At 34.2% G+C, this 15,155-nt stretch overlaps 1 long non-coding RNA gene and 2 gene segments (V, D, J or C); 2 read left to right on the top strand and 1 right to left on the bottom strand.

The window, feature by feature from the left end:
• Positions 1-1,073: 1,073 nt before the first annotated feature.
• On the bottom strand, positions 1,074-7,108 carry LOC131552509 (uncharacterized). Its single transcript, XR_009273990.1, has 3 exons — positions 6,884-7,108; positions 6,410-6,509; positions 1,074-1,473 (listed from the first exon to the last, which is right to left on the bottom strand). It is a non-coding gene; the product is annotated as an uncharacterized LOC131552509 (long non-coding RNA).
• Positions 7,109-9,407: 2,299 nt separating this feature from the next.
• Positions 9,408-9,969, top strand: LOC131531383 (T cell receptor alpha variable 9-1-like). The segment is given in 2 exon segments: positions 9,408-9,447; positions 9,604-9,969. Coding segments are annotated over 2 exon segments (363 nt in total).
• A 956-nt stretch (positions 9,970-10,925) lies between these two features.
• Positions 10,926-11,471, top strand: LOC131527299 (T cell receptor alpha variable 26-2-like). The segment is given in 2 exon segments: positions 10,926-10,965; positions 11,049-11,471. Coding segments are annotated over 2 exon segments (420 nt in total).
• The last annotated feature ends 3,684 nt before the right edge of the window (positions 11,472-15,155 follow it).

Here is a 15,155-nt window from a genome sequence, read left to right as displayed (position 1 = left end):
CACTGAACTCACTATTACTGGTGTAACTCTGTCAGATTCAGCTCTCTATTATTGTGCTCTAAGAGTAGCAGCCCAGTGACACAAAGTCTATATGAAGCCGTACAAAAACTCAAATTCATTTTCCCCTTTGATGTCAAGCCATATCAAACCCACAATCTAAAATGTACACAATTTAACTTCACATGTGGAAACACACCTGTGTGCAGTTACTGAAAATGTAATAAAAAGGAAGCACAATACTTCCTGTATTACAGCTGTACATCACAACTCTATTTAAGGAAGTTTCCCACCACTCCAAGTCAAATTCTTCAAATACTGCAAAATATTATGTCCCATAAATGTCATTTTATTTCTTATTTATTCTGATTAATTAATTCTGACATTAGTTACACTGTTTGCAAATTATGACAGAATTATTACAGTTAAATTTAAATGGTTCGGCTCAGCAAAATATATTTAAACTAACCACAAGAAGACACCATTCTTCAAATTCTTATGAGGCTGAACATTATGAAGAATCTAAAATGGTAAAGAGATACAGAGACTATACAGTAAGAAGAAAACACTTATGTTAAAATATTCTCTATTTAAACTTAAAGCGACAATGGCAAAATGGGTGATTATTACTCTTTTCTTCACAGCACGTGGTTTTGGTAAGAACATTTATAATTCGCTATTTATGGTTATACATAATACTGATATTTTCTGTACTCCATATTTTTATTTTATCTGTATTATTAATCTGCACTTTTTCTATATATAATTGAGAAATGAGATATGAACTATCATAAACAAAATCAATGCTAAATATTGTACAATACTATGACCCTTAAGTGTCAAAATGATTCACAAATCTCTTCAGTCAAGCTGTGTATTCAGATACTGTGGTATTTTCAGTCTCCTACATGTGTTTGTAAATGTGTTCAGTGTAACTTTAGCAAAGAGAGACTGAAGCAACAAGGGGTTAAAAATCCATTCTACTGTAGATGTGTTCATTCAGTTTAGTTTAACTTAACATAGATGACAAACTAATATTTGAAAATATTCATCTCATATTTTTGGGGTAAGTAGATTTTCTTCCATTTTAAATTGTTATTCAAATGGTAAATGGTTTTCTAAATTAAATCTATAAATCTGAGAATACCATCCACCAGAATATGAGACTTCAAACAAAGGTTGAAGGTGCATCGGAAGCTGCAAAACTTGCCACCTCTGGAAGCATGTCTACGAGACACTACTCTAGTGTTGCAGAAATCTGATAACGTTATGTGTATTATATTACTGCTTTAGTTTATTGTTTCTGATTGTGTTTCACATTTGCAATTCAATTTGGATAAAAATGTTAGTTAGAAACATATAAATTCACCACAGGGAGGCAGCATCCCTCAAGGTGTCTTCAGGGATTCAGGTGGCATGTGAGAGCTTGAAGACTTGAATCATCAAGAGAAGAACAGCACAAGAGGTAACCAAGAGCTAGAGTAAAGACAGAGAGACACAATCATTAGAACACAAGTTAAAATATTCATTTCTTTATCTCAGCAATGGAAAAATGGGTGATAATTACACTTTTCTTCACAGCTCATGATTTAGGTAAGAAAGATCATAATTTTCACTTCATTTGTTCATATGTGAGTTACTTAATATGTGTAAATGATCTACATTCCAGTGTGCTGGGGGCAAGACAGAGTTGAACAGCCTTCAAGAAAAATGACTGCAAATGAAGCAGATCAAGTAACTTTAATGTGTAACTACACTACCAAAGCTACAAATACAGATGTGTATCTCTTCTGGTACAAACAGCTGCCAAACAGATCGCCAACATTCATTCTGAATGAAATTCCATTTAGTGAAGGAATAACTGAGCCGGATTTTAAGAAGAGATTTTCTGCAAAACTGGATACAACGTCAAGAACAGTTCCACTGATGATCAAGAATCTGTGTGTGTCTGACTCTGCTGTGTACTACTGTGCTCTGAGGCCCACAGTGATTGAAACACGCTCAACACTCATACAAAAACATGCAAAATAAATAAAAAACTCTCCAACTTTGTTAACAAAACACTATAAACCAACATTATGAAAAGTTTCACGAATTGAGAATCAGTAATAAACAATAAAGTGTTCTTTTCTGGTAAACCATCAATAATCAAGTATTTAAAGTTCAAGAACCAGTCATGAAGTTGTGAAGTGCAGTTCTATGTCCCTAAATTTGTCACAAACACACACACACACATTGGTTTTTATGGTTTACGGGGACTCTCCATTGGCGTAATGGTTTTTATATTCTATACACCATATTTTCTATCGCCCTACACCAACCCTACACCTAAACCTACCCCTTATAGGAAACTTTGTGCAGTTTTACTTTCTCAAAAAAACTATAACATTCTGTATGATTTACAAGCCTTTTGAATTACGGCGACACTGAAAATGTCCTCATAAATCACCTTCTCCTTGTAATACCTATGCCATACCATGTCATTACACAAATTTGTGTCCTCATAAACAACAAACGCACACACACACACACACACACACGCACGCACGCACACACACACACACACACACACACAAAAGCCTGAAGACACACCTCTTCTGTGAGCACTAAACTATTAGAATTGGAGCACAGAGAACAATACACTGACCTAGTAAACATGGAAAAATGCCTGTTTCTGATTTTAATTCTGACTCCAGGTACAGTGTGACTCCCTTTATTCATTCTACTGATGTAAAGTAGAAAATCTTTAAGTGTAAGAATTAATTTTGTGCAACTTATCTAATTTTCTTATTTCTTTGTTTTAGGTGTGATGACTGCAGACCAGATTAGGCCAAATAAAGAAACTAGTGACGTGAAGGAAGAGGACACTGTTACCCTCAGCTGCTCATATGATACAAGCAGCAGATATGTTATACTTTACTGGTACAGACAGTATCCTAATAAGGAACTTCAGCATTTAATATGGAAAGAGGCTCGGACATATAGTGGTACTGGGACCCCAGCTGATCGTCGCTTTCAGTCGACTGCATCTGAAACATCCACTGAACTCACTATTACTGGTGTAACTCTGTCAGATTCAGCTCTCTATTATTGTGCTCTAAGAGTAGAAGCCCAGTGATACAAAGTCTATGTGAAGCTGTACAAAAACTTTAATTAATTTTTCATTTTGATGTCAAGCCATATCAAACCCACAATCTAAAATGCACTCAGTTACACTTGTGGAAAGACCATCTGTGTGTGGTTACAGCTGAAATTGACTCCTCCTGCAGGAGGCTCCTCCATCTTTGCATATTTGACAATGTTAGAACAACTTTATTAAAGAGACGCTGAAACAAGAGTCTGCTGTAGATTTCAACAACTTATTTTATTTCAACATTTATTGTTATGGCAAACTGGCAAAGAATCGTAGTCTTCTTTATCACATATTTCTGGGGTAAGACAAATTCTCTAAGTATAAACTGCTTTAATAATATGAACAAAATGTTTTGTTTTGTATTACAGGATGTGATTCTCTGGACAGAGTTGAGCAAAATTCAACAGTTCAAACTGCTGTTGAAGGAGCAGCTGTAACAATCAGCTGTCAATATGAAACCACTGATATATTGCCAATTCTCTCCTGGTACCATCAAAAAGTAAACAAAGTTCCAGAATACATTCTGGACAAATTAATCTATCAGGTCAACAAAAGATTTAGTGGCGATTTCAAAATCATTCATTTCCTCAGACAATCCCGGGGACCTCTGAGGACCACAGTGACTGAAACACCTCAACACTCATACAAAAACATGATAATGTGATCAATCAGGCATCACTGAGGACCACTGCATACTGCTCAGGCTTAGTGCCATAAAAACATTATCAAACTAGACCAAAAAGTATGTGACATTTCGTGAGCAAACACAAAAACCAATACTTATACTCCATAAAGTTCAGTCTGAAAAAACAGCACTATGTTATCTGACTTCTCATATGAACTACAACACATTCAAAAAGAAAGGGAATTGTATACTAGAAGCTGTGTCAATAAAATTGTATTTAATATGAATAGTAGGACAGTTTAATATAGTAAAAAAAAATCGAATCTAAAAATCTAACGAGTGAATAGTTTGATACATGTAGGTTATTCTAAGAACTAGTTATAAGAAAGCATGGCATAAAAGAGTCAATTGGTTTGGATTGGTTGTGATGTCACTGGCCACACCCACACTGCTTCTAAACAGCAGAGAACCTCACTGCAGTCATTTAACTGTTCATCCATTTTTATTATTTATCTATTCTAATTTAAAAGCACATGCACTGTATAAATTTCAAAGAAAGACACATAGCCAGCCTTAAAACTATTATCAAAATCAGTTTAAATTGAGTTATCAACATGGAGAGATGTCTACTAGTGATTGTCGTAATAGTTTCAGGTATAATTAGCACTTTTAACATTACACAGTGATTTTAAAAAGAATATCTAATGATTTAATGATGATCAAATTTTATTGCAGGTGTGTTTGCTGACAGCATTGAACCAGCTAACGAGGAAACCGATATGATCAGAAGAGAAGGAGAGTCTGTGACATTGAGCTGTTCATATGATACAAGCAGCAATTATGTTTATCTTTATTGGTACAGACAGTATCCTAATAGACAACCTCGGTATTTATTGAGGAAAGGTGCTCGATCATACAGCAGATATGAGCATATACCAGACCATCGGTTTCAGTCGACTACATCTCAATCATCCACTGAACTCACTATTAAGAGTGTAACCCTGTCAAATTCAGTTCACTATTACTGTGCTCTAAGAGTGCATCCATCTCAATCATTTAGGAGTGCGACCCCAGTGATACAAAATGCCTGAGAAGCATTACAAAAACTCACGCACTGTTATTGCTCTGAACAACAGCAATCAAATGAGAATCAAACCACAGAAATATCTTTTGTAAACCACAGGAACTATAAATGAAAGGATATGGTAACACCTGTGAACAATAAGTTGTAAAGCTGGAGGTGTTTGGAAAGATGAATCTTTAAATTAATCGTTTGAGAGTCGTTGAGAAATAGCATCAAATTAAATGCATAATATTATAAGAAAATGACCTTGCATGCATGTAAACCTGTTATTGGAGACCCCCTAAACCAAAATATGAACCTTTCAAATAGCATAATGGGCACTTCAGTGTCTACTCTGAAAGGTGAGATTTTTGTTTATTTTAAAATCCTCATAATATGATTCCTTAGCTATTTTGGATATTATGTGCCTAAATAAGCTGATGAAATACACAGTTACTGTAACTGTGAAATGTTATGTAAGCTGGCTAACTTACTTTTACAACTTCCCTTATAAACATTAACCATGGTTATACTATTTAATAAATAAATATCTACATTTCCATTGTGGTCTGTGCTACTTGCAATGCTTTTCTGTGTTTGGTCGCATTGTGTGTATTTGCAGCACATTTCTGTCTTTTGAGTATTTGCAGGACATGTGTTTTCAAACTGGTGAAGATTTTTTCTTAATTCGCTGGTGCTTTTTCTATTTGCATGTGTTGTCTTAAGTTGAGCGTTGAGCTCTCTCAGCCACCATACAAATCTGGTTATTGCTATTAAAATCTGTTTTGTGAATGTGTATGTGCAGAAAGGCATGAAAGACCAGAAGAGGGCGACATACACCCAACATTAACATTTAATGAGCTGTTCTGGAGTTAAATTCTGAGTTATAGAATTTGAATAATTTCTTTTAAGTAAACAATTTGCAGTTGTAATGATAAGTAAATGTATAGGTGAAACCCAGGGCTGTATTAGCCAAAAAACTTTTATTAAAACAATAACCTACATAAAGGCCTGCATAAACATCCACCATAATGACAAAGATCATCCTCATCATTCATCAACTTAAAATGATTTATCTTTTTATATAGTTATGGCATATCATAGTTTCATACTTTAGTGTTCATCATCTAAAGATACAGTACAGTAGGTGTATCTGACAGATACAGTAGGTGGAGCCTGTAGGGATCTGATTCTGAAAAAATAGCGACTGAACTTTTGCTATGTACAGTGCAAACATGGCCATCCTTTGTGTTTTGCTTCTGCTATTGATGATTAAAAGTAAGAGTTTACTGATAATTTGAACAGATAATGTTGTAAAGTTGGAGTTTTATGCAATGTTTAGATGTTTCATTTCTTTATTTTATATGCTGTTGGACACTGCTTTAATTGAAATGCTGTAATATATTATGTAATATATTACAAAATGCTGTAATATAATATGAATGTTTTGGGTAAGTTTGATAAAAAATGTAATGGTTATTTTGCAGAGGAGACATGTGCACAGTCAATAACACCGCTGGAAAACAAGGCACTTAAATCTGAGGGAGAAAAAGTCACCCTGTCTTGTAAATATGATGGAAATGTTAATAACCTGCACTGGTATCGTCAGTATCCAGGATCCAAACCGGAGTTCCTTGCTTTTATCTATCCACATGGAGACACAAGTAACCCTCTTCCTGATCGTCTCACACCTAAAGTTGATAAAAACAAAAATCTTGTGAGCCTGGAGATCTCTGATGCTGAAGTAACAGATTATGCGCTGTACTACTGTGCACTGACGCCCACAACGACAGGAAACTCAGCTACACTGTACAAAAACCTCCTGAACAATAAAACTCAAAAACTACATAAATGTTTAAGAAATATCTTTCAGAAAATATCACAGAGTAGTTCAGACAGTGCTGGTGTGTAGAAAGAAGTAGTAATGCATCAAAGCATTACTACAAAATGCATCTACATATGAATATAATTGTCATGTAAAAGTTGAAATCTAATCACAATACAGTGCTTATTCACTATTTACTATCTATTTCCTCCAGATCCAAAACAGTAATGTAAACCATACCTGTAAAGATGCAGATGTTAATATGGAAGTGGGAACCATGTGCAACCTGCTTTAAGTCACGAAACCATAAAATAACAAATACAGAAACCAGAAAGCACTACAGAAAATATTTTAGAAAATGTATATGGTTACAGCACACAGATGTAAATCATGAAGGTTTTTCTTTTTATAAATATGATGATGACGATCTCTATATAAGAAGCTCCTCCTATAAAGTGTTTGAGGTCTACTGCATCACAGAGAAGCAAAAGCAAGAAGAGTATCAGAACTTCAGTTTATTTTTATGACTTCGGTGATTTCAGTAGGAAAGCACAACAGATATAATGAAACAGTGGCAAAGCGTGGTTATCATTCTATTCACATATTTGTGGGGTAAGTGGCACCATTAAATATGTGTAGTTTCTAGATTCATTTAAATTTTTAATAATGGAAATCCCTGTGTGTGTTTGTGTTTGTGAGTTTGTGTTTTCATTTCATTAGAAAACAAACATACTTTTTTTAAATTCTATTTTAGGATGTAATTCTCTGGACAGTGTTGAACAGAAAACAAGAGTTCAAACTGCTGTTGAAGGTGAAACCGTAACAATCAAATGCACATATTCAACCACTGATTCATTTCCATATTTGTTCTGGTACCAGCAAGAAATAAATGGATACCCTAGATATATGCTGAAGAAATTTCCTGGATCTGGTGAGGTTGATAAACAATTTGAAGAGAGATTTGATGCCAATCTCACCACCTCTACAACATCAGTGCCATTGACAATCAAGAATCTGCGTGTGTCTGACTCTGCTGTGTACTACTGTGCTCTGAGGCCCACAGTGACTGAAACACACTCAACACTCACACAAAAACCCTGCAAATAAATGAGCCCTAAATTAAATCATTATGTTTAAATTATACAAACATCTACAAATTCAACCATTCCACTTCATATCATAAACCAATTTACCCCAATTTTTTTTTTTTTTTTTTTAAATTGACAAGCCTTATAATAAATTGTATTTAGACAGGTCATTTTCATGTCAAAACAATGCACAGTAACCAATATTCTGTTAAAACATATATATTGAGCATACTAGGTTATTGCTAGAAATAAATGTAATATGATCAGAAATACAACTCTCATTTAAGTGCTTTTTACTCTGTTGAATAATGCAGGTTTAATTGCATTACCTTATTTAGAGACCAGAAGAGGGCGATATACACTCAGCATTCATACCTCAGCTCTGTAAAGTGCCATTGACAGAGAATAATTATGTAAATAAGTGTTATATGAGGCACATTACCTTCTTATTTACTGAAAAAAAAAAAATAAATAAATAAAAAATGTGATATAAAACGCTATATGGCTGTAAATAAATGTAATGAGATTTACTAGGTTTGTTTCATATTTTAACTCAAATGTTGATCATCAAGAAGTACAATTTCATTGCTGTGTTCTCATTGTGTGCAGTTATAAGGAGGAGCCCGTGGAGGGTTGAGTAAAAGCAAAAGTGATCATTTAAACTTCTCACAGTGCAAACATGATGATTCATTGTGCTCTTCTTCTGCTATTGTTCATAAAAAGTAAGTAAGGTTTTCTTATGACTTTTAGACATTTGTACAAATAGACCCATTTTGTTTAAATGCTATAATGTTAATCATATAAATTCAGTTTAATGAAATATATTATGTGTTATGTTTTCCAGGTGACACATTGGCACAGTCAATAACACCACAGCAAAACAAGGCACTTGCATCTGTGGGACAAAAAGTCACTCTGTCCTGCAAATATGAAGGAGCTATAACTAACTTGCACTGGTATCGCCAATATCCCAGATCCAACCCAGAGTTCCTGGCTTGGATTTACCCACAAGGTTCCACAAGCAACCCACTTCCTCCTCGTATTACCCCAAAAGTGGACAAAAATCTTGTGAGCCTGGAGATCTCTGATGCTGAAGTAACAGACTCTGCACTGTACTACTGTGCACTGACGCCCACAATGACAGGAAACACATGTACGCTCTACAAAAACCTCCTGAACAATAAATCATGTCTCTCTCATTTCTTCAAATCAGTTCCTACTTTACTAATGAATTTCAGTATTGATTACCTTTTAGTTTGTTTACATTTATTTATATTTATAACATTAAAGTGAAACCACACTAGATTATATACCTACATAAAATAATTGCATGATTTATAATAATTACAGAAAATAATTTCATATATATTTGAGCACATATTTTTCTGCCGTTTACTATTTTATTCTACTTTTGTTATTACTTTAGATATTTCAACACAGTAAACCTACAGTATAACACAAATGCTGCTATTTTCAATGACCCGAATACATCAAAACTTTAAGTTGCAAAGGTTTGTTTGTGCATCATATTTGAGTGGACCTTAAATTTCTCAAATGTGAGTTATAATGCTACTGGAGGAGGTGGAGCTCTAACCACTGACACATATTGTGATCTTGTTAAACCAATTCAGAGCCTGTTGCAGAGCTCATTTAAGCTGAATTAGTGAACACAGACAATGGTACTTCATTCTGTTATTCTGCTATTTGGATTTGCATGTAAGTATTTCATTTTGTTTCATTATCTTAATATTCTATGCAACCATAATGTGAGGAATTTTTATTAAGGTGGTATTCATATCATTGAATAAATCACTGATCACACTTAATTCACTCTAAACATACACCTTCATAAAAGTTGATTTACTTTTGCAGGTACTGTGTATGGAAATGAAATTAGACCAATTAAAACTGAGGAGTTTGCTGATGAGGGTTCTAGTGTTACATTATCCTGCAGTTATGCATCTGCACTGTCTTTATTCTGGTACCGTCAGTATCCCGGATCAGCTCCTGAATTCCTTGTAACCCTCACATATCGTGCAACTGAAGCTAAGAAGTCTGATGTAGATCCCAGATTCACTGCTAAACCCAACAAAGAAAAGCAAAACCATGTGGATCTGGAGATCTCCTCTGCATCTTTATCAGACTCTGCTCTGTACTACTGTGCCATGGAGCCCACAGAGACAGGAAACACATGAACACTGTACAAAAACCTGACACATCTGAGAAGAAAAATCTATTTATAGAAGGACATAAGAGAATACTTCTACATCTATAAAAATGAGAAGTTACAGTACTACACATTATAAACTTGAAGTGTTGAGCATATGTGTAATAGTTTGATATAGTAGAAAAATATAGTAGAAAAATAGTACATAAAAAAATAATAAATGCACAAAGAGGAAAATTTGTTTGAGATCTTTAATAATGTAGAAACAAATTGTTCAAAAGAATTTGAAGTAAAATAAAGATTAATATTATTTAAATAGTTCATTGAAAAAAAAAAAATGTGAATGTCACCTTTTTGTAAAACAGACCAAAGTTCTGGCACAATTTTATTTGTGTTCAAAGATAAAAAAGCATATACAGTACCAACATGTTTTATTACACTGAATTTAAAATGTTATATTTCCTGTAGGTGTAAGGACAGTATATAATACTGAGCTGCTACGATCAGCACAAATGTGAGGCTTTACTGATATTATTTTGCTATTCACATTTCCAATGCTTAAGATAACAAAACTCTGACAATATTATACAAGTATATGTAACAACTTACAGAAAGACACTTTACAGTCTTTATGAAATATCCAAACATTAATCACTTAAAAACACTTGAGAAGGTCATAGACCTAATAATAACATTGTTTTTATGTATTTTGATTACAGTTAAATACATTGTACGCTTCAAATGAACCCGTTATTAAAGATGTGACTCTCATATCCAGCTCTTTAATATTGTGCTCATTCTCATATAAGCAAATAATGATCATAGATCGGTTTTCTGACGTAGTACAACACATTACACCCATACATAGTGCATTAAAAACAAGAGACAACTTTAATGATTGTAACTTCAGTTCTCCAGGAGTGAAATGTAAACAAAGAGGAGGGTCTACACAGATCTGACACAATCTAATCAATTCAGACTGCAGAAGAAACGAGTCAGTCTTCCAGTGAACACACTGCACTGCGCAATGGATATCTTTTCAGTTTTTCTCTTCTGTATTCTGGCATGTATGTATGTTTATATTTATTATATTGTTAATGATTAGCTTAATTAAAACAGATCTTACTAAAATGTACCTCTTCTTTTTCAGCTGCTGTCTCTGGAAACGTCATCACACCAGATGAAACAAAGCTTTTTGCTGAAGAGGGTTCAAATGTTACATTATCCTGTAGTTATTCCTCTGCAGATTATCTATACTGGTACCGTCAGTATCCCAGATCTGCTCCTGAATTTCTTGTGCTCATCCTCGATGGTACAACAAGCACCAAAATGTCTGATGTAGATCCAAGACTCTCAGTTAAACTCACTAAACAGGAACAAAAGCATGTGGATCTGATCATCTCCTCTGCTGCTGTATCAGACTCTGCTCTGTACTACTGTGCTCTGAGGCCCACAGTGACAGGAAACACACCAGTTCACTACAAAAACCCTTTACCCAGTGAGAAAGAGCAAGTCTTCATACAGTCTTAAATTGACATTTTGACATTCATGCAACATACAGTACTGTCCTTCACTCTGCATGCACTCTACTTTTTCCAAGTGATTTAATAGGTTCTATATGCTATAAAAAGTGTTAAATGATAATCACACTGTGCAGGCATATTTCTGCCACAGGGCTGCAGTGTTGTCAAATGTTCTTGAGAAAATGCACACATGGATCTTTTTTCCAGGCATAAGGAAAAAAGCTGCAACTGCAACACAGACAGACAGACAGACAGACAGACAGACAATTTGTGATCATTTGAGCAGTTTGTATGCAAAGCAAACAGCATCATGTGACAGCGAGCAGGAAGTTCCTGTGTGTCTTTATGATCTTCAGTGTCTCACACACAGTGCAGAACATTGAAAGGCTCAAGAAAGAACTGAGCTCATATTATTCAACATGGACAGATGCTTTCTACTCATTGTTATTATGGGAACAGGTACATTAATTATTGAGCAATTAATGAAACAGTGGAGCCTAGAAATCATAAAAAAGTTTTGATTTCTGTTTTTTAAAAAGTAGTCATTTACTGTTTGCGCTGTGTCTTGTGTTTGAAATGTGTTTGGTTTATATTCTGCCTTTTTGTTCACAGGTTTGGTGTCTGGGGACAGTATTGAGCCAGATAAAGAGAAAAATGTTATCACAAAAGAAAGAGACGCTGTCAAGCTGAGCTGCTCATATAGTACAACCAGCAATGATGTTCGTCTTTACTGGTACAGACAATATCTACATGGAGAACTTATGTTTTTAGCATATAAAGGTGCTCGATCACTGAGTGCTGAAGACACCGCTGATGCTCGGTTTCATGCAACTACAACACAAACATCCACTGAACTCAGTATTACTGATGCACGTCTGTCAGATTCAGCTCTCTATTATTGTGCTCTAAGAGTTGGAGCCCAGTGATACAAAACATGAAGTATGTCGTACAATAACCTGAAGCTCTTTTCACTTTGAACTGATCTAGTGAAAACCACAATCAAAACCACAATCTATCCAGCCCTGAACATAATAAAGTATGTGGTAACACCTGTGAAGTAGATTATTTAAGGCATAAAAGTAAACCAGAAAGAAAACGTTAAAAATATATTCAGTTTTAATGTGTCATGAGTTCCCTGCATGAATACAATATTAAATTAATCTGTTTATTCAACAAATTCATCTTCTTTTAATTTAAGGTGATCAGTAAAATATATAAATAAAATAAAAGTCAAATATGATAAATGGCAACCTGTTCTGCTTTTTTTTTTTTTTTTTAAATGGTAGTTATGTAATTGCACATCCTTGCCACCTTGTGGCAGAATTGTATCCTATTATACATGCAAACTCCTCCTATATGTGTTTAACCTGTGCAAACAGAGTCACACACACAGTAAAATCTAAACTCAGACTGGCTCATCATAATCATAAACTCAGACTGTTCATCATACTATCATCATACTATTTTGCTAATATTGCAGTTTTTTTTGTAAATCTTATTGTAAACTATTAATCTGGTTGAGGAATTTACTTCTACAAGCTGCAATTTTAGGCCTATATTTCTTATTATCTTTACATTAGATATGTCACTGTTACCACTGTCACTCTCCAGTGGTAAAGCTTGTATATCAGAGCAAACCCTGAGTTTCTTCTTCTTGTAACTGAATACTGAAGAAAATATGAGCCTGATCTTTGTCTGTATTCAGAAACTGCAAAAGAAATCAATCTGATCATCTCTGCTGCTGTATCAGACTCTGCAGGAAACACAACAATAGAAAACTGATTCACAGTATTGCATCTGTATCACACATATTAGACTCCCCTATCTGCAAGTTAAATATAGATTAATTTCATTACAAAATCTTAATCTTAAATGTAAATTGTGTATCGAAGTCTTGAACTTTATCATTCAAATTATTATTGACAATGACTCTCAAATGATCAGTTAAATCCGAAAACTACTTTGGGTCTTTGTAACATTTTATGAAGCAACTGTGTTCAAAAAGGAGACAATGACAAAATTATATTTAAATGTATTGCCTTTTTTTGCTGATGAAGGAGGGGCTTGAAGTATATCTGAGGGTATTTTGCTGAATCTGACAGATTGTGTCATAAGATCATTCAAGCTCAGGCTGGAAGCACACATATCCTACTGTACAATGATACTCCATTTAGTTATTCTGCTTTCTGCTTTAGCATGTAAGTTCCATCATTTTAATGCATTACTTTTATTTTCACAATGAAGTATGTTAATTATTAATTAATCATATGGTCTTAATTGGCGGGATATAAAAGTGCTCTATAAGTAAATTAACTACTGACATTTTAACGCTTCAGTATCAGTATAGTCATATAATATTAACACCATCTGAGACTAAAACTAACATTTTGCTTTTATTTCCAGGTGCCAGTAATGGAGATACTATTAAACCAGACAAAACAGAGGAATTTGCTGCAGAAGGTTCAAATGTTAGAATATCCTGCAGTTATTCATCTGCATGGACTTTACTTTGGTACCGTCAGTATCCCGGATCAGCTCCTGAGTACCTTGTGCTCATCGCAGACAGTGCAAAAGAAGATCACAAGTCTGGTGTAGATCACAGACTCACTACTAATATCACAAAAACAGAAAAACAAAAGCATGTGGATCTGATGATCTCCTCTGCTGCTGTATCAGACTCTGCTCTGTACTACTGTGCTCTGCAGCCCACAGTGACAGGAAACACAAGAACACTGTACAAAAACCTGTAAAAGAAAACCTAATGATAGGCAGAAATACAGTATAGGATTTGAGGTTGAAACACACTCAACACTCATACAAAAGCTCTGACACATTACAGAGGATAAAATAACCAAGCACACTTGGACCATTCACATCACCTGTGATCTTTGCACCGCACATACTGTAGGCTATGTACACAATTGTAAATGCAATGTAAGTACAATCATACATGTTTGTGAGAAATAAATATGATCATTTTTTAATTTTTTTTGCTGTGTGTTATGGTTGCATTTTTTTTTTTTTTTTTGGTATTTAGTTTTATCTTTGAATTGTAAAGCACATTGGACAATGAACATTGTAATTATATGGTGCTATATAAACACAAATGACCATGACCAATAGCTGAATGTTAACATTGGAAACACAGTGTCAAATATTGCTCTGTCATATGCTACTGTATTTTCTCATTAAACTCATTTTGGTAAAATCTCTTTACAATAATATCCTGAAGAGGGCAGTATACAAACACTACTACTTTTGTTTATGTTTAATCTCTCCTCTCATTCTAATTCTATTTATACTGAAACAAATGACTGACTGAATGATTTATCTTTTTCTCCTGTTTCATTCACACATAAAAATGATAACTCTTAAATTGTTGAAGTTGTTCATTTTTGCATCAGTTTATCATGGTAATTGGATGAATTTGTAATTTTGTTATTACTTAAAACAGTTTTATAACCTTACTATAGGTTACATTTTTAAAGTTTATTAAATTGTTTAATGTCTTTAGAAAGTGTCGTGGAGAAGAGAGTGTTGATCAGTCAGATAAATACATCACTGAATTTGAAGGAAAATCAGTAACATTACAATGCAAATATAAAACAGCTTTATCACAACCAGAACTCTTCTGGTACATCCAGAGAGCAAATGACTTTCCTAAATACATGAGGAGAAATAAATATGGAGGAGCAGATAATGATGCTCAGTTCCAAGAGGGATTTCACTCTGAA

The sequence above is a fragment of the Onychostoma macrolepis genome, chromosome 02 (genome assembly GCF_012432095.1).
Source record: "Onychostoma macrolepis isolate SWU-2019 chromosome 02, ASM1243209v1, whole genome shotgun sequence".
Classification (NCBI taxonomy): Eukaryota; Metazoa; Chordata; class Actinopteri; order Cypriniformes; family Cyprinidae; genus Onychostoma; species Onychostoma macrolepis.
This window is presented reverse-complemented; position numbering and strand designations above follow the sequence as displayed.